At 40.2% G+C, this 17,908-nt stretch overlaps 1 protein-coding gene across 1 annotated transcript; it reads right to left on the bottom strand.

The window, feature by feature from the left end:
• Window positions 1-10,288: 10,288 nt before the first annotated feature.
• cmasa (cytidine monophosphate N-acetylneuraminic acid synthetase a) lies at window positions 10,289-17,518 on the bottom strand. Its single transcript, XM_085350636.1, has 8 exons — window positions 17,304-17,518; window positions 15,577-15,719; window positions 15,340-15,495; window positions 12,783-12,919; window positions 11,273-11,367; window positions 11,012-11,183; window positions 10,749-10,914; window positions 10,289-10,503 (listed from the first exon to the last, which is right to left on the bottom strand). The coding sequence occupies exons 1-8, from the start codon at window positions 17,516-17,518 to the stop codon at window positions 10,289-10,291; spliced, it is 1,299 nt and encodes a 432-aa protein (XP_085206762.1).
• Window positions 17,519-17,908: the final 390 nt, after the last annotated feature.

The raw sequence follows: 17,908 nt of genomic DNA, 5'->3' as shown, positions 1-17,908 counted from the left end.
AAAAAAAATCCTCCCAAACAAACGAGTCTGCCTTAAAAACGAAAATATGGCCTGCTAGCTTTCACTCACTGAGTTCTTGCGAAATAAATCAACCAAGTCCAGTTTTACTTTAATATCGTCAAGCTTTTTGATCAGTTGTCTTCTTTCATCATCATGCTTCTGACACTGCAATAAAACATGCAGTCACGCTTCGCTGTAAAGGTCTCGGTCGTTGTGTCTTTGGGCGAGACACTTCACCCGTTGCCTACTGGTGGTGGTCAGAGGGCCCGGTGGCGCCAGTGTCCGGCAGCCTCGCCTCTGTCAGTGCAGCTGTGGCTACAATGTAGCTTTCCATCACCAGTGTGTGAATGTGTGTGTGAATGGGTGGATGACTGGATGTGTAAAGCGCTTTGGGGTCCTTAGGGACTAGTAAAGCGCTATATAAATACAGACCATTTACCATTTACCATATTACAGTCCCATTTTCCTGTATGGCTCTTTCCTCTTAAAAATAACCTGCTGCCCAAATCTAAGTTGTGATTTAACTGTCTCATCTCTGCTGTTTTCCTTTGGATTTTGTAAAACCATCTTCCTTTTCTTTCTTCGTACCATTGCTTTTGCCACCTTTCCTTCATTTTCTGCTTTATTATGCCCTTTTTCATTGTCCCGCTGACACCGATAACCACATCCTCTGAAAGACTTTTTGTGGCTTTCATACGCTTTAACTCCACAGTGTGCTGGTACCCAAAAAAGGTCTCCTTAAGCCAAATCAAGTGTTTTGTGAATTTCTATCAGGATGTCTGCTCTGCTGTCTGAATTACAGCACTGTAAACCAGTTAATGATGAACTTGACTCTAGGCATATCACTGCTCTTTATGGCCTTGTGTCTTCTCTATTGAGTAGGTAAAAGGTATTGAAAGCATTTCTCCTGTGTATACTGATGCCCCAACCAGAGGCCGATATACTGGGGTGGTGTGTGGCACCCAGGTTTTGCATATGACAATATTGCTTATTAATATAAGCTAGCACTAAGACTTTGAGCTTAGCTACAATTAATGCAGAATATGAATTCAAAAACTGCATATGTTGCATTATGTTACTGTCTCCCATTTAAAAAAAAAAAAATGGTTCAGCGCATAGTCTGAAACTGCATTATTTCTATATTTATTTATTAATCAACATCACTGGCAATTTAGATTACAACAGAGGTGCTTGATTGCTAAACTCTGGAAAAGCCATGAAGGTGTGAGTTATTAACCTAATAAATCATGAAAAAAAGAAAGAGGTTTGTTCATGACAGTGCAGATTTTTGACATTTTTTTGTAAATTTAAGCATGAAAAAAAAGATTATTTCTGTGTATGTGTATACTTGCTGTACTTGATGTATTTTAACCAATGATATAGTACACAAAGAATATAACACCTGCATATGTGTAAAGAAATGGCTTTGATTTTGTCACCCTAAGAAACTTTCTCTAGATCCGCCACTGACCCCAACACTGATCCTTTTCCTGCTTTGGCATGAAAACCATGCGCAACAAATGCCATTGCAGCTGGGTTTGTTGGCTTTGGTGCATCTGTATATATTTGGACATAACTGTAAAACTGACCCATGCATGCAAGTTTAAAATGATACTCACTGTCCACACAGAGCTCTTTATCCCTCCTTTCTCTTCCCAGCAGGGTTTAAGCACATCTTGTGTTGGATGATCTTGTCCGTGTCTCCTGGCATTTCTCCGTCTACCTGTAACCCTACTGCTGGGTTGTTTTAAAATCCAGGAAGCATGTCAAAGCAGTCATCCCCAGTGTGCACGCGCCTTCTAGTGGTCCGCGAAGGTACTGCAGGTGGCCCGCAGTAAAGACAGAAACGATTGCATATTTATATACATGTATTCATTTATATAAAAATCGACTTAAAGCTGCTTTCTGATGTTACATTCCTCTCACCTGAATTTCCCTTACACGGTAGTTTGTTTGGGGGATGACACACTGGCCTTATTAAATCCCCTCAGTCAGTTTGCAGATAGGAGCTTTAGTTTGTATCAATTTTGATACATCTGGTATTTTTGGTGCAATTTATTGCTTCAAAATTGAATATGGAATTAATCCAGGTTTTTGAAGAAAAAAATCCATACAAAAATCATGCCAATTGCAAAAGTCGCCATCAAGGACTGCTCTGCCCCCACTGCTGTGCTACATAGGTCTGAACACCCTCAGCGAGATAACTGAAAAGAGTGGCTACACATACCGATTATGGAATGGAGCAGTCTTGAGCCACATCCTCTCTGACATTAAGATGTATGCCAGGAGGGAATGAGTTACTGATTGACTGATCCACACCACTAGTATGGATGCCTACCCTTACATGTGAGAAATGTGTTCACCTGAAGCATGATTGCATGCTCCCTCCCTTCAGTGGTGGTGGGGATGAATAGAATAAAATCATTCTATTTTATACTATTTTCATATTCATCTTTGGAGGACACAAGGCCCTGCGTTGGCTAAGCATTTGACCTTGTTAGTGCCCAAGTTCAAAGCTAACCTTGAAAAAAATTTCAAGAAATTGTAAAGAGTAATACAACATCAAGGTGATGCCATAACTACCTGAAATTATCATATTTTAATTGAAACAGGCGGATGTCAACATGTTGTAATGAAAACATCCCAAAACATCCAAGTATTAGTTTAGCTCTTGCCCTTCAAGGGCAGTTGTGCTCTCTGGGTGCTCTTGTTGTTATAGTCATTATGTAATATTCCCTCACACCCCTCCTTCAGGCTACATGCATTTCTTTGTAGTAGATCATTAATTTATCCCTTTTATCACAAAGCCATCGGACACTTGCTGAACAGGACTTGCAGACAACACCATTCATCCATGCCAAAAATTAAATATTGACTCAAACATCCTAGTCAAAGGCACACACCTGCAGTGCAAACAGAATTTAGAAAGGCACCACTGCTGCTCTGTGTGGTTTTCCTCTCATAGCAGCTGGACAGAGGGAAATAAAGCGAAAAGCCTCTGTTTGAATCCAGTGTATACAGAAATATGAATCTATTTAGATTTTTAAAAGAGACAACCCCATTTCCTTTCATTGATCAGGATATTACATCTGATTTTTAAAAAAAACGTGTACTTCATTGTCTCATGGAGTGTTTTTACTAATCTTTCTGGAAGCAGCCCTATAGAGACTCCAGCAGGTTTGATTTTCAACCATATCTCCAAATACACACAACCTCAGAGAGACTTTCTTATAGATTAGTAATTTACACCTCACACCTCACATTGTTAGGTGCATCTTTTCATTTACTCGTTAACCCAAATATCTAATGAGCTAGTCACATGGCATAAGTGGTCAACGCAGCCTGTTTAGATTCAAACCCAGCATCAAAATGAGGAAGAAAGGGAACTTTGAACTTGACATGGTTAGTGGTGTGAGTATGTCAAAAGATTACAGAGGATGGTCTGAAAAGAGAACATTTCCAAAATTGAGGAATTGTTGAGGTCAGAGGAGAGGGGCCTGATTGCTTTGAGCTGACAGGAAAGCAGCAGTAACTCGAATAACCACTCATTTGGTGCAGAAGAGCATCTCTGGTCTGGTCAACAGCAGCAGAAGACCACACCAAGTGCCACTCCTGTCAGTTAAAAACAGGAAACTCGGGCTACAATTGATACAACCTCATCAAAGCTGGACAATAGAAGACTGGAAAAACTTTGCCTGGTCTGGTGAGTCTCAATTTCTGCTGATACATTTGAATGGTAGGGACAGAATTTGGCATAAACAAAATCAAAGTATGGATCCATCCTAGCTTTTATCGATAGCTCAGGCTGGTAATGATGGTGTAATGATGTTGATAGATATTTCATGGCACCCTTCAGGTCTCTTAGTACCAATTGAGCAGCATTTAAACACCACAGCCTACATGAGAATTGATTGCTGACCATGTCCATCACATTTGTTCCACAGTCACCAGATCTCAGTCCACTAGAGCACCTTCGGGATGTGATGGATCAAGACAGTCTCATTGTGGATGTGCAGCCGATAAATCTGCAATAACTGTCAGCTGCTGTCATGTCAAGTGCCACAAAGAAGCTCCAACCTGGCAAGGGTGTGCCTAATAAAGTGGCTGGTAAATGACATTTGCGGATGCACCTGCAGTCGTCAGGCAACTTGCACAAAAAATGAACGATAAACAGCACAATTGTCACTTTTGCTGTTTCAGTATTGGTTCTTCATGCAGAAACAACCGAATGTTGATGATCTGTCATATTTAAAAATCACATCAGGGAAGCTGGATAGAAAGACAAATAGCTCTCTTTCCCAAAATAACTGGGAACTGTAGTTTTTACCAAAAAGGACTTCAAGTGCCTTTTACTTAATGAGTGCTTTAAAGAATATTTGCCACTATAAGGCTTTGGATAGCCGACAATAGGCTAAGTGTTTTCAATTTCTGTGCATTTTGGGATTAAAATTAAATTAGAGCTAAAAAAAAAAAAAGGATTTGCCATTACGTCAGCATTTGTTAAGAATTTAGTTTCTGTATTCAATCATCGTTTCTGGTGTCTCCGGTGTCTCCAGTTTATTTTTAAAAATGTTTGCTGGTAACTTGCTTTGTTTTTCTTCCTCACCTTTGTTCTCCTTCCTTCATCATTATCCGTTTCACCCAGCCAGAGTACCGTAATTGTCGGGCTATAAGCCGCTACTTTTTGCACAAGCTTTGAACCCTGCGGCTTTTAGTCAGGTGCGGCTTTTCTATGGATTTTCCATGATTTTTGTCATATCGTAAGACGATTTGTTTTGTTTGTTCCGCTGTTGTACGGCACTACGTTGCCTGGCGGAAGGATCGGGGTTCAAGAGTGGTATGTTAGTCACATGTCCGTCCGCCAGGCAACGTAGTGCCGTACGAAGTAGCGCGAAAAACAAACTTCAAAGTAGCGCTACGCATTCAGCGGGAGTCGTGGATGACGAGCGGCGATAAACTTGCGAAAAGCAAGTTATGCCCAACTCCACCGGTGGATTCTGACAGCGTGGAAAAGTGCGAAAACATCCACGATCACCAACGGATTTTGAAGGGCTGGACTGCTGCATGATGGAGAGGAGGACACCGCCACGGCCCTTCTGAGGGTGTTCGACTCTGACACTGACAACGAGGATTTCTTTGGTTTTGAAAGTGACAACGAAGGAAAGAAGCTGAGAGTGGATAACGAAGCCATCCTGAGCCTGTTCGTATCCGACACTGGAGAAGAGGACTTTGGTGGTTTTAGTGCGCAGGAAGAAGAGAAAGATGGTGGTGAATGACTGACTTTTCTTCTTGTTAAAGCCGTGTCACTGCACCTGAGCCTAAAAGGTAGTCCGAATCTATTTTCTGGTGTGCTGTAGGTTACTGTTATGTACTACATGTGCAAATATGTACCCATAACTTGTTTTTCAAAATATTAATAAAAGGGGTGTGTCTCCAAACAGCCATCTCTTTCCTGACAATTCCCTTTGTGCATATTCTCTTACATATGATGAGTCAACATTGAAACACCTGCGGCTTTTAGTCAGGTGCGGCTAATGTATGTACAAAACAGGATTTTCCCCTGATTTTAGCTTGTGCGGCTAATATTCAGGTGCGCTTTGTAGTCCGGGAAATACGGTAGTTTCACTTAAACTTCTTTGCACTTTCCAGTCAGTCCTGTGTGTGTGCAATTTTGTTCCTCCGGCTCCTCCCTGTGAGTTTATCCTGTGCTCAGTTGTCTGCATGCCACAGGGACGAGTTTGTCCATTTAAAGCTCTCAATGAATTGATGACGGTTTAACTTATGAGGAGATGAGAAGGAATTATTGGTTAGATCAAAAGGTTAAATCCTTGCCAGATGGCTCCAAGTTTAATGCCATTTACGCACATCCTTAAAGGAAAGTAGTAAGGCCTTTTAAGGGAACTGAAGACTTCTTTATAGGATTATGACACCTCTTGTAAAAATAAACGCAGTAAGAATCATTAAAATAAAATTTAGACATTTAGGGTTTTTAAAAAAATATGATTAAATAAAGTATTGGACCTCCTTACAACTGTATAGTTTACAAGGTTAGGTGTCTGTGAAATATGAATCTGGGTATCCAAATGAAAATCAGTGAGCCTGAAGGTTTTTAACTCCCTGCATAACTCTGGAGAGTAAACTCTGTGAGTTTGATGTGTGCTGAAGGGGAAAACACTCTTAATAGTAAAGAAACATCTCAGTAGAGGTGGGCCCAGAGATGTACTGATAAAGCAGGCTGATCTAGTTAAGCACAAAGATTAAAAATGTGCTGGAGGGGGTTTGGCAAGCAGAGAATCAACCCAGCGTGTAGGACTTGCAAACAGACAAAAACTTAAAATGACAGCTTTTATTTTCTTAGCAAAAGGCAAAGAAAACAAAAGCAAACACAATAACAGAGCAGACCAGACCAACAGACAATGAGGGTGGACATGACAAAGAGATATAAACACAGTAGGAGAGTAGGGCAGAATGGACACACCTTGGAGCACAGCTGAACAGATGCTAACTGACAAGACAGGGATAGTAAAAAGGAACATCAACACCAGACAGGCACGGGACCTGACTGGGGAGACAGACTTCGAATCATAAAAAGAGATTAGACTAGAGAGTAAACAGACCGCAAAAAGTTTATATAATTCATGATCAGGGAAAATAACAACATACTAATATTACCAAGACTGAACATAAGATACTAACTCTAAATTACTGGACCCAGGACCATGAAAGAAAACAATAAGCTGCTACACAATAACAATGGACACAATCATTGTACATTTGCTAAAATACCCACCCATTGATTTCAGATAATACACAAACGTATTGCATTCGTACATTCACAACTAATATCATCGGTGTGTCTCAGTTTGCATAGTTCTGTTAGTTCACTTTGACTTGTGTGTGACAGAAAGATGATCTTTGGCACAGTGTTACTAGAGACAGGTCACTATATCCAACATCATATTCCTGCATTGGGAGCCTCATTGTCAGCATGCTGGACGGGCACAGAGGCCTCCTCATTACCAGTGTCAGTTAGAATGTGTCTTTATTCTCACTGTAATGTTTAACGTGTGCAACTTAATATAGTGCAAAGATCTCAACAGTGCAAAGATCACTCACAGCGGTCATAAAAAAACCCCAAAGAAACTATAAGCTACATAATATATAAAAACAGAAAAAAATTACAACAGCTATTCCCAACCCATTTGTGCACAGAGCAGATTCAAATAGATGCTGCTGTGTTTAATGCTCGTACATTGATGCCCCATTAAAGAAGATTCAAGTCATGTAAATAATAAGCTCTTTATGGAGGACAAAACAATCTCAGAGAGACTTGTTCTTCCTGAGGACCCCCAGGAAGTATAGTCTCTGCTATGTCTGCTGTGATGTTTACACTCCAGGTTAGATCCTCTTTGATGTAAAGTCCCTGAAACCAGAGGTCTGTGACCCTCTCCACAGTCCCCCGGTGATATTTAAAGGCTTATTGTCTTGTTTTTTTCTTCCTGAAGTCAGTGATCAGTTCTTTTTTCTTGGATGTATTCAGGAGCAGGTTGTTATCTCTGCATTGCTGACACATTTAAAGCCGTTTAAACATTTTGTAGCCTTCATTTTTTCATTCATCCATTCATTTTAAGAGATTTACTAACAGACAATAACAAATAAATGTCATTGACCTGACTTAGGAGGTGTGGAAATCCTGATTATCTGGTTGTACAGGTGGAATTGGTGACATTTTTCAGTCAGGTGTGTTTGTGACAAGTAGATGAATACTTTAGAGATGAGTCGGCGCAGGCAAGTGGAGACACAAAAAAAGCAGGATTTATTCCTGTCAGTTAATTATTTGTGCATCCTTATCTTCTTTGGGACTAAGACGTAAAGAGGGGAATCAAGGATATGCAGTCTATGAAATGAGAGAGGGCATGGAAATGACACACGGCAAAAAGGGCAAAGCAGTGGCAAGGCAACACTCAAGGCACAGGGACGGTTTGACAGTTAGTTCTGTCTTTAAAGGCATGACCTTTGATGCAAATGAACAAACCTGATTTGCAACTTTTATATGCAAAGATTTTCATTGTATAAACTTCTAATAAAACAAGACAAAAGCATCTGCACTAAGAAATTCTAGCAATGACAGTTTGGCACTTACAATATCTTGAAATAAACTCCATGCACATTTAAGCCTGTTTGTTTTTCAGTGGGCATTTTAGATGCAGGTGATTTGGTCCCAGGCTGCTCCAGTCTGCATGCCAAATGTTCTTGGATACTAAGATAAGATACTAACCCCATGTTTCCCATGTTCTAGACCTGAAAACTTTGATCTTTGGTTTCATTCTATAATACTGACCTTATTTTTCTATGAAGGCTTGAACTTTGAGAGTTTTTAAAGAAGAAAGAAAAGTGTGAAAATGTTCATACCTGTCTGAGAAAAGTGTATAAAGTGTGTACTGTGGGGTTTTTCAGACTTACAACATCTATAATAATTGTAAAAAATAAAGCTGGCTACTTCGCGGATTTCACCTATCATGGGTTATTCGTGGGCCGGCAATAAGTCGGACTCAACCAGAAACGAGATCATGTCTGTCACCGATTCTGTTTGTAATTTTTGAGGACAGAATTTCAAGGCATAGCCAAGTGCTGGAAGGCTTTCACCACTTTCAGATTTGGCAGTGGAAGGCACTGCCAAATCTGAGGCCATGGTCCTCAGCTGGAAAAGGGTGGAGACCAAAATTGACCCGTGCCAGAATTTCTTTTGGCAGAGAAATTGTCCGATGTTCAAAATAACATTAGCAAATGCCATGAAGTGTTGAGTTTTTGTGATGACCTAAATTGTCTTTGTCCAACTACATTCCTGTTAAGAAAATGGATAATGATGACAGTACCCAAACTTGTTTTGTTAACTTGAAATATTTTATTAATTTAAAAATAATTATAAAATAATCATAATCCAGTCAAATTAAAACCAGAGAATGATTTAAAAGACATTTAACCAAAACAAGCACAGGAGAAAAGCAATGCAAAATCTTTGAATAACAGAATTAAAAATGGAAAGAATACACCTTTACACATACACCTTACCCCACCTTACCCCCCCCTCACAAACACTGTTAAATTCTTATTTTTAAAGAATACGTTTGCTTTCTTACCCTATTCTAGAATAATCTAGAGTATACTACAGTGAGGAGAAACCTAGCTAAGCATATAGCCTGCAAAAAGAGGAAAGTGACAGAATCCAGCTAGCTTCACCTCCAAACCTTACCAAGAAACCATCAAACTTCAGTTTTATTTAAGGCATTGCCCTTATGTTTGAAGCAGGGCAGCAGGGGATATCAGCGGCATAAACAACAGATGCATGATAACTGTGACATGTTTTTGAGTGGAGAGGTGATAGAGGACTTCATTTCTTTTTCACATCGACCTTGTAATTATTTGGATTTTTGCATGACTTCTTCCCAGGACTTGGAGGCACTATCTGCCAGTTTCGAAAAAGAAAAACATAACAGTGACGCCATCTGTAGATTTGTGATTACAGAGAGAGCTTAGACAGTAGCTTCAGAGTTGACCCCAAACATTGCTTTCTAGTACAGTCCTCCAGTGTCCTTGTAGTAAATGTGACAGTTCAGTGCAGCCTTGCTAGTGCTAGCTTAACGCGTTATGTTTACATTTGGTGCTTTACTTTGTGTGATGGAATTCAACCCTAACCTAAATTAACATCTGATTTAACGTATGAAATTCAAAGAGTTGTCAAAATTTCTTCTTTTATTCCATGTGCAAGAATCCTATTCATAGTGTGTGTGTGCGTGCGTGTGTGGGGAGGGGGGGACAAAAACCTTCACTGCATGAGGTCCGGGTGCAAGTTTCTTTGCTTTAACCCAGCTACTGCCAAGTCGGACATGAATGCCAGGGAATATTTTTGACCAGGTTTATTAAATCAACCGGAAAAAACCTTCTATTAGTGTTAAAAATGAAGACAATTTTGAGAACCTAAGAGGTCAAGTACATTGCTTAGCCATAGTGAAAAAAAAGACATTTTTGGTGCAACAAGTTTGTTGTTTGGACCTTTAGTGGGAACAGTTCCCTTGTAGTTTATTTTTTAAAACAAAAGTGTTTTATAATGTGTTAATGTGTTTTGTGTTTATGTACAGACCACATGACTTTTTTGATGTCCTGATATATAAAACCTTAGATTGAAAGAGGGTGGGCTACTGTAAATCTGGCCTCAATATTTCTAACATGCATGTGCATCGTTTTGTTTTAGTACTCTCAACCTTTTCCATGTAGACTTCTTTTAAGATTAGAAGTTGTGGCGGTCGATGCGGTCGTACTCCCTCTGAGATTTTGCCATTTGCTTCTGCAGCAGAATGTGCTCGGTGAAATCCCTCACAGCTCCCGATCCCCCAGCACAATGGCAGATGTACTTTGCAGCCTTTTTAGCCACAGCTGGAGCATCGCCGGGTACTGCACTCAGCCCTGCCAGGTTCAGGCATTTCACATCTGCTTGATCAAAACCTGAGAGGGGAACAGAAGATCATTAGTCCCTATAATAATTTACTTAAACAAGCTGCAGAGATTGGCTGCACAAACACAAACAGTCAGACATCTTTAATTGTTAATTTGTTGCCAGACACTATTCAGATTTTATTAAAACAGCACTTTAACATAAATGTTAAATACACCACTTTTTAAAGCAGTAGCCTCAACATGTTTCCAATTCCTGCCAATTAAACTGTTAACAAATAAAAATACAGTTTTACCCATGAACGCCACATCCTTCCATTCCAGCTTCTTCTTCTCAACGATTGATTGCAAATCATTCAGCGGCTCCTGTCCCACCTTCTCAACCTTGCACATTATCCTATCTTCAAGTTTTTGAAGCAAAGCTGGGTCAATGGGGTCTTTCTCTGTGGTCAACAGTATGACCTGGTGAAGCGAGACAGAGTGCAGTTTTGTGAGCGACGTTCCACAAGATGGGCCAGTTTACGTAATTCTGTTCAGACAGCTGAAAAAAAAATCCAACCTCAACTTGTTCTTCCTGCAGCATCCGAAGCCCAGTTGTGTCTCTGGTGTTGACAGACACCATTGCCTCTCCCGACACAGACATAAAGATCTTTCCATCAGTTAAACAGCCGGAAATGTTGCAGAACATTAGGCGGACCACCTCTGGTGTGTCCTTACCGAAGTAACCGTACCTGATTGGAGAAACATAGGCTGGATCAGGAAAGGGAATGGATAGTTGATTAAAAGCTGACTGGTAGACATTATTTTCGGCACTTCTCACCTGAGAACCCTCTGTTCTGCCACAGGCCAGTCGATGTCCACGTCTATATCTACGCTGTACTCCGGCAGCATCTCATAGTAGGTTAACTTACCGCCCTACAGAGGTGAAAACACAAGCATGACTTAGATGTATTGTTACACAAAGGGTTTGGAAAAGCCGTGGAGCTGTCACAGTCCAATTTGGTCCTTTGGTTTATTATAGATTTTTTTCCGCTTGTTGGGTACCAGCCAGATCTCTGTCCTTATGTTTTGGGTTTTGTTTTGTGCCAGATTCTTCTCCTAAATACATCAAACTACACAACAATTAAAAAGAGAAATACGCAAGACTCTGAGTATCAAATGAAATTGAACCCAATATCAGTTTGTTACAGCCCTAGCAGGGCCTCCTCCTGAAGGTGCCTGTGTGGGCGTGTCCCACTACCTCTTCTGCCTGAGGTGCCACCTTTCCCTTTTACACAGCTGACTCCCGTCAGTAATCAGGGAGATTTAAGCCCAGGGAAAGGTGAGCTCTGGGCCAGAGTGCGGTTACAGCTAGTGAGCTGAGTGTTAGTAGCTAGTGAGCTGAGTGTTAGTAGCTATTGAGCTGAGTGTTAGTAGCTAGTGAGCTGAGTGTTAGTAGCTAGTGAGCTGAGTGTTAGTAGCTAGTGAGCTGAGTGTTAGTAGCTAGTGAGCTGAGTGTTTGTAGCTAGTGAGCTGAGTGTTTGTAGCTAGTGAGCTGAGTGTTTGTAGCTAGTGAGCTGAGTGTTTGTAGCTAGTGAGCTGTGTTAGTGTTTTTGGTGGTTTTCAGCTAGTGAGCTGCTCTTTCTTTTTGGCTTACGTTTTACTTTATTGACCACGCCTGAGTTTTGTTTGTTTTCTTAAACAGTGGTTTGTCCGTCTCTTTTAGTTGAGTTTGAAAGGGAACTTTAATAAAACTCTTTGATTTAACCCTTTTGCCTCCTTGACTCCTTTTTCTAACCCGGTCACTTTTTGTTACTCCCCCCTCATCGCCTAGACCCCTCAGGGGAACGTAACACAGTTTCAGTAAGAATCCCACAAAAATAGAACACAACTAACTAAACTTTCAACACAGGAAATCCAGCTCAGAAAGTCTGTTTTTTCTTTACTTCCTCCCAAAGTTAAGTTAAGCTTCTTATTCAATGAAACTTTTTTCTATAAAAATAACATTGTTCCTGTTTTAAGCAGACTTTTTTCCTGCAGTCCAAGGACTCCTTTTCATAATAAAGAGTTTGGAGATTTCAAAAGCTTGCAGACAGCATGCCGAGATATTTTTACAGCAATAGGGATTGAACAATCTCTTCGACAACTTAGCTGATGAAATCTGATCCATTTGTCATCAATCTCATCTGCTGCTGTCTTATAGGTGTGTGTTTAATGTTGGTGCCAACCAGGAATAAAAAAAGGCACGGTTTAACTGTTGGGCATTGGGGCTGTTTTTTCAGTCATTATAAAGTCATTATAGTAATTTTAAACCATATATGCACCACCACCATCATCACCACCACCTTTACCTGCAAGTGTCCTTCCTTTTCAATGATCTCTTTTTTGGCGAAGTAAAATGAGCCATTCTCACACAGCTCCCCTGGCCAGTCCTGACGTCGCGGCCGTTTGGCTGGCTCCAGATTGAATGGCACTGTTTGCTCACCAGCTAGAAAGAAGCAGGATCCATTAATAACAATGCAAACTCCTCTTTCCATTAAGTAGTTATTTACACAGAGAAGCTGTCTGCTTCTTGACATAGTAACCAGTGTGTGAGTGAACTGAGTTTTTAAAAAGACATTGAAGGGAAATTCATGCCATCATAGTAGGTGGGTGACCAAATCTGTGAGAAATGTGTTAAATTCTGTAGCTTTGTTTGTTTGTATGTCTTTTATCATATACATGTTAAGAGTTGTATTGATCTGTTCATAAAACTAATGAAAAAAGGAAACACGAGTGTGCAGGATGAAGAAGGATGGAAAGGAAATTCCAGTAAAAGGAACAACAGTCACGATCTATACCTCCAACAACCAGTTTATGAGTTAACCTTTAAACTGGTTGTAAACCTGGAGGTAGGTGTGTAATCAAGTGCACTGACAGGTTGTGTGCATGTGGGTAATTACAAACACAACTTAGAAATACATGCATGTGCCAAAGTGAAATGACTTTATGCCAAGTAAAACAGGATGCATGGTTCAAAATGTCTTATTGGTGACAAGTAAGCAAGTGAAAAGGAATTAACAACTTAGGACTTAAAGTTTGATTTTATGATTCACCGCATCAGGATATATTAGCACTCCGTATGGTGACAGTAGGAACTTAAGAGTCTTTTAGTTCTTGTCTGAGGAGATTCACTGTTGCTGCAAAAAACCCTTCACTTCTGAGAGATTCTGGGTCTTTCATGCCTCTTTTAAAATACAAAAGTGTGGGACTAGTCAGGTAGATTTTTAAATGTTAGCTGTTATTAGTTTTGTTTTATTAATGCACAGCAGCAGTTTAATGTTCAAAGTTACAATGCCACCAGCCACTACCTGGAGCTGCGCACCTGACGGATGGCTGCACTCCTCTTTGGCACTCTGTGTGAATGCAAGATATAAATGAAGAAAAGTGGAAAATGAACTAGTGACAGCCGTGATAACCGGCAATGTTTTGGATTATTATTAGTATAACTATGGAGAGTGAACAAGATTGAAAAGATCAGTGTCTTGTTATGTTATTTGTTTAAGCTATCAACATACTGGGAAATGATGTAAGTACCTGACTTTTGTTTTGTTACATGAATCTGCTGCATCTGATTTAGGTTGGTAAGAAATGTCAGGCACAGTGTGCAGTGACTTAATTATTGGTACCTCTTTTAACTCAGCCAAAAAGTTGTAGGGCACATATAATCACAGAGCAGGGTCAGCAGATACTGAGGCACTATGTGAGGAGTGAATTAGAGAGAAGATTGTGAGGCAGGTCTTCTCATCATACATCACTGTCTGACCTTGCAAATGTGCCCCAGGAAGAATCATTAAAAAAAAATTCCCATATAACTTCTAAATTTTGTGGAAAGCCTTCCCAGAAGAGTTGAAGCCATTATAGTTGCAAAACGTCAGCAGAGATCATATTAAACCCTATGGATTAAGAATGGGACGTTCATATGCATGTAAGGTTAGACAAGCAAATACTTTTGGCAGTATATTGCATTTTGTAAACACTCTCTGCAGGGAGACGAGTAATCCATGAATGCCTAACAACTGCCTCTGTGCTTCCCCCGGGTGGAAAACAAGCACAAGTGTGAGTAAGTATCAAAACTGAAAGCTGCTTGCATGCAGATCAATAATTATCAGATGAAGAGAGCTGATAAGCTTGGAAATTTAGTACTGTAATAGCTCAAATAACCAGTTCTCAACTTGGGACCAGTTCTCCAATCCCATTTTTAGAAACACCAAGCAGTTAAAAAAAACAAGTATAAAAAAGAAAGACTGTCACTGTAAGGATTCATTGTTTGTCCAGTGAAGCACCTGTTGGATTTTGTTTATCGCAGTTAATAATTACTAAGGTGCAGGTGCAAAGATCGTCTATTTAATGGCTGCTCCTCCCTGTCATTTGAATCCTTTAACATACCAGCAAGAAATCTGACCTTTTTGTGAAAATTGAGAAAGTGAGTGTAAAAACACAACACACAGGTCTATTTGGAAGAGAAGACAAACAAGATGAAAAGGATAACCACACCCTCTAAAAATAGTTTAAATACTTTCCTTTAGGCAGCTGAAATATAAGAAGCACTCCAAGAGCACAAACCTCATTCATTACATTAATTTTATGTTCTTTGTTGTTTTTAAATGCATTTTAAGAGGTTTGTAGTGCAATAAGAATCAGATAAAGGAGGCATTGATATGTTTAGTTATACAAACATGTAGGAGCACGTAATGGATAATAGATGAATAACTTGAGCTTATTATATAAAAATATACTACAGTATATTTCTAACTAACTAGGCAGCTCATTCTCTTTCTCTTCATAATACTTTCTGTAAGACAGTAACACATTTAGTAAAAGGTAAACGTGAGATCAGACGTCAAATGTGCAGACTTGCTCACTTACATCCTTTTTTAACCTCCTTCCAGCGAAACTGGTGTCTCCTGACCACTGCGAAGACTGAATCGTAACCGTGCACCGTGATCTTCTCCAAGGCCTCCTTCACATGGAACGGGTGGAGACACGGTGATGTAGCCTGGAAGTGGCAAACTATATCCACCTCTGTGAAAACAAAAGCAGAGTAATCTGCACTGTGTGGCAGCAGGGCAACGCTTTGAGACCATCTTAGAAACACGTTCCTACCTTTATGGTGCTCAAGAAACTCTTGGATGGTTTCTACTGATGAGGAAAAGTCTCTGGAGACTTTAGGACTCCTCCGGTGCACCTGAGCACCCCATGCCTTTGCAACTTCCTCAATTTTATCATGGTCCGTTGATACCCACACACTGTGAAAGTGAAGGTGCATAATCATTATTATTAATTGTAACCGTCTCTTTTCATAACACTACTAGACATTCTGTATTTTGTCCTCATAGCCAAAGATATAGTGATTAGAGATCGTCCAATGTAAGCGATTGAGAAAAACAATACTCTGATATATCGCCCGATATTTTTGTTTTTGGATATACAAAACAGTTAATTTCTCTACCAATTGTCATGTGTTATTTATTTTTTTAATTGTTTGTTTACTCCCGTTTTTGTTCGGATCAGTGTGTTTAAGTTGTGGTGTTGCAAGAGGGAAGTTGGAACTTTGAACAGTCAACACTCGTAATATAGTTGAAGGGTGTTTCTTCCGTCTCTTTTTTGCTTATTTAATTTTTATGTCGACATTTTTATATCGATATCGACTTTTGGTCTATGGATGTGATCCATTATAATTACACATGAAAGCTCACTGAAAAAAATTGGGGGAGGATCAGGAAATTTGCAAAATCAAATCTGTGTATCCACCTGTTGGGGCGGCTTAAGAGGGATTCTGGGCTTAATATTAATAAATGTGTCCAGTATAATTGTCGACAATGACACAGCCAGCTGTGATAATGATGGCAGAGAACTCTCACCTTATCAGAAAACAAGACATGACCTGCAAAAAGCTAACAAAACAAAATGAGAATTTGTGTCTGTAATTAACCACACGCACACAACCTGCCAGCCTCTTGGTGACACACGTACCTCCAAGCTTATCGGTAAACGAACAAACCAGTTGTAGGAAGACTAAATAACTGGTAATTGCTGTTCTTTTCGCTGGAATATAAATTATGCCCTAGCTCAGTGCGCATGCTCCATTTTTTTTATGAACGAATCTGATGTACGATAAAAACAAACAAACAAACAAGACGACAACAACAAATCTGCACTTATAGTAAGCAGATTTTTTGATGAATGATCTCATGTTGGTTAAACGATGGCTGCAGCGGCACTAAACTGTTAACGGATAATTAAACTGAGCTCACAGTGCAATAACTCATTGGCAGTTTGGACGTTTTAGGGTTTTGTTGCATAATTGTATGAATTGCTGTAACTCACAGTTTAAGTGTATGAGTAGTTATGTTTCAGCTGAGGGTGACTTTAATGGGAAGAGACAAATTCCAGATCGTAATAGTGTTTGTAACGTCAAAATAAGTTTGACAAAAATGTTAGAAAATGTTTCTCATAATGTGCAGGTTATGTCTGTGGAGTCACGCCGATGAAAAAAAGAAGTGGAATATAGATAAATGCGAGCAGTTTTCTTCCTTTGTGACTTTGTAAACTTTGTAAACATCCTAAAAGGACGCGTGGGACTCCTCCACGTCACACTGAAAGCTGAACACGCAGCTGCTCAGCAGTAGCGATCAGGGAGCAAACTGATGCATTATTCCCTGACTTTACTGATGTGCAAAATACTGGAGGCCGTTATGACATGTGGACAGAAGTAGGTTAATATAATATAATCAACTCTGATTTGATGTTTTCATAACGAAAAGACATTAAAGTTGGCTGCTGGTGCTCGTTCATCTGACCCTACAATAAAAGCTCTTGTCCTTCCTCACCTGTCAAACATTCCCGAGTCCACGGCGGCCCTCAGCACCCACCCGATGAGCGGGACCCCGGCCAGCATCTTGATGTTTTTCAGCGGGATCCCTTTGCTCCCCCCTCGAGCTAAAATTAAAGCTGCTATGTGACTCTTGGCATTTCGCGGCAGTTTGCTCGATGACTGACATTCGTCTAACGAGGTCTCATTGTTTCTCCGTGTAGCGGATGCCATAACGACGTCAAAGATCTACTCCTACTACGAAGCAAGGTCTGGGTTTATCCGAGTGACTTCCGTGGCCTACTATGAAGGTGGCTCACTTATTACCGACATAAATCGCTATGATAACCTGTGCAGTAGATCTACCTGCTCCGGAGCAGGTTAAGTAAAATATCAGAGAGCAACAGGTGTGAAAGCACCGCCCACCGACCAATCAGGTCTCCGGAACACAGCGTCATCATTAATGAAAGATTCCTCAGCCCTCTGCAGGGAGAGGAGGCGGATTTATAGTTTGTTCTATGCGCCTTATTATATGAGCTGAACCAGGACATACGCACTGTACCGACCTGTGTGTGTATTAATGTGGTGATTTGGAAAATGTATTAAATGTTATTTTCCTCGCTT

The sequence above is a fragment of the Diplotaxodon limnothrissa genome, linkage group LG3 (genome assembly GCF_057381915.1).
Source record: "Diplotaxodon limnothrissa isolate DT_005_m linkage group LG3, D_limnothrissa_male_GT1.1, whole genome shotgun sequence".
Classification (NCBI taxonomy): Eukaryota; Metazoa; Chordata; class Actinopteri; order Cichliformes; family Cichlidae; genus Diplotaxodon; species Diplotaxodon limnothrissa.
This window is presented reverse-complemented; position numbering and strand designations above follow the sequence as displayed.

What these genes read in the sequence shown, in the direction of transcription:
- cmasa (XM_085350636.1), bottom strand. Translation starts at nt 17,518, where the DNA reads ATGGCATCCGCTACACGGAGAAACAATGAGACCTCGTTAGACGAATGT. An exon ending in TGCAGGAAGAACAAGTTGAG is followed by an intron (nt 10,915 to 11,011) that starts GTTGGATTTTTT and finishes TCGCTTCACCAG; the next exon opens with GTCATACTGTTGACCACAGA. An exon ending in GAAGGATGTGGCGTTCATGG is followed by an intron (nt 10,504 to 10,748) that starts GTAAAACTGTAT and finishes TTCCCCTCTCAG; the next exon opens with GTTTTGATCAAGCAGATGTG.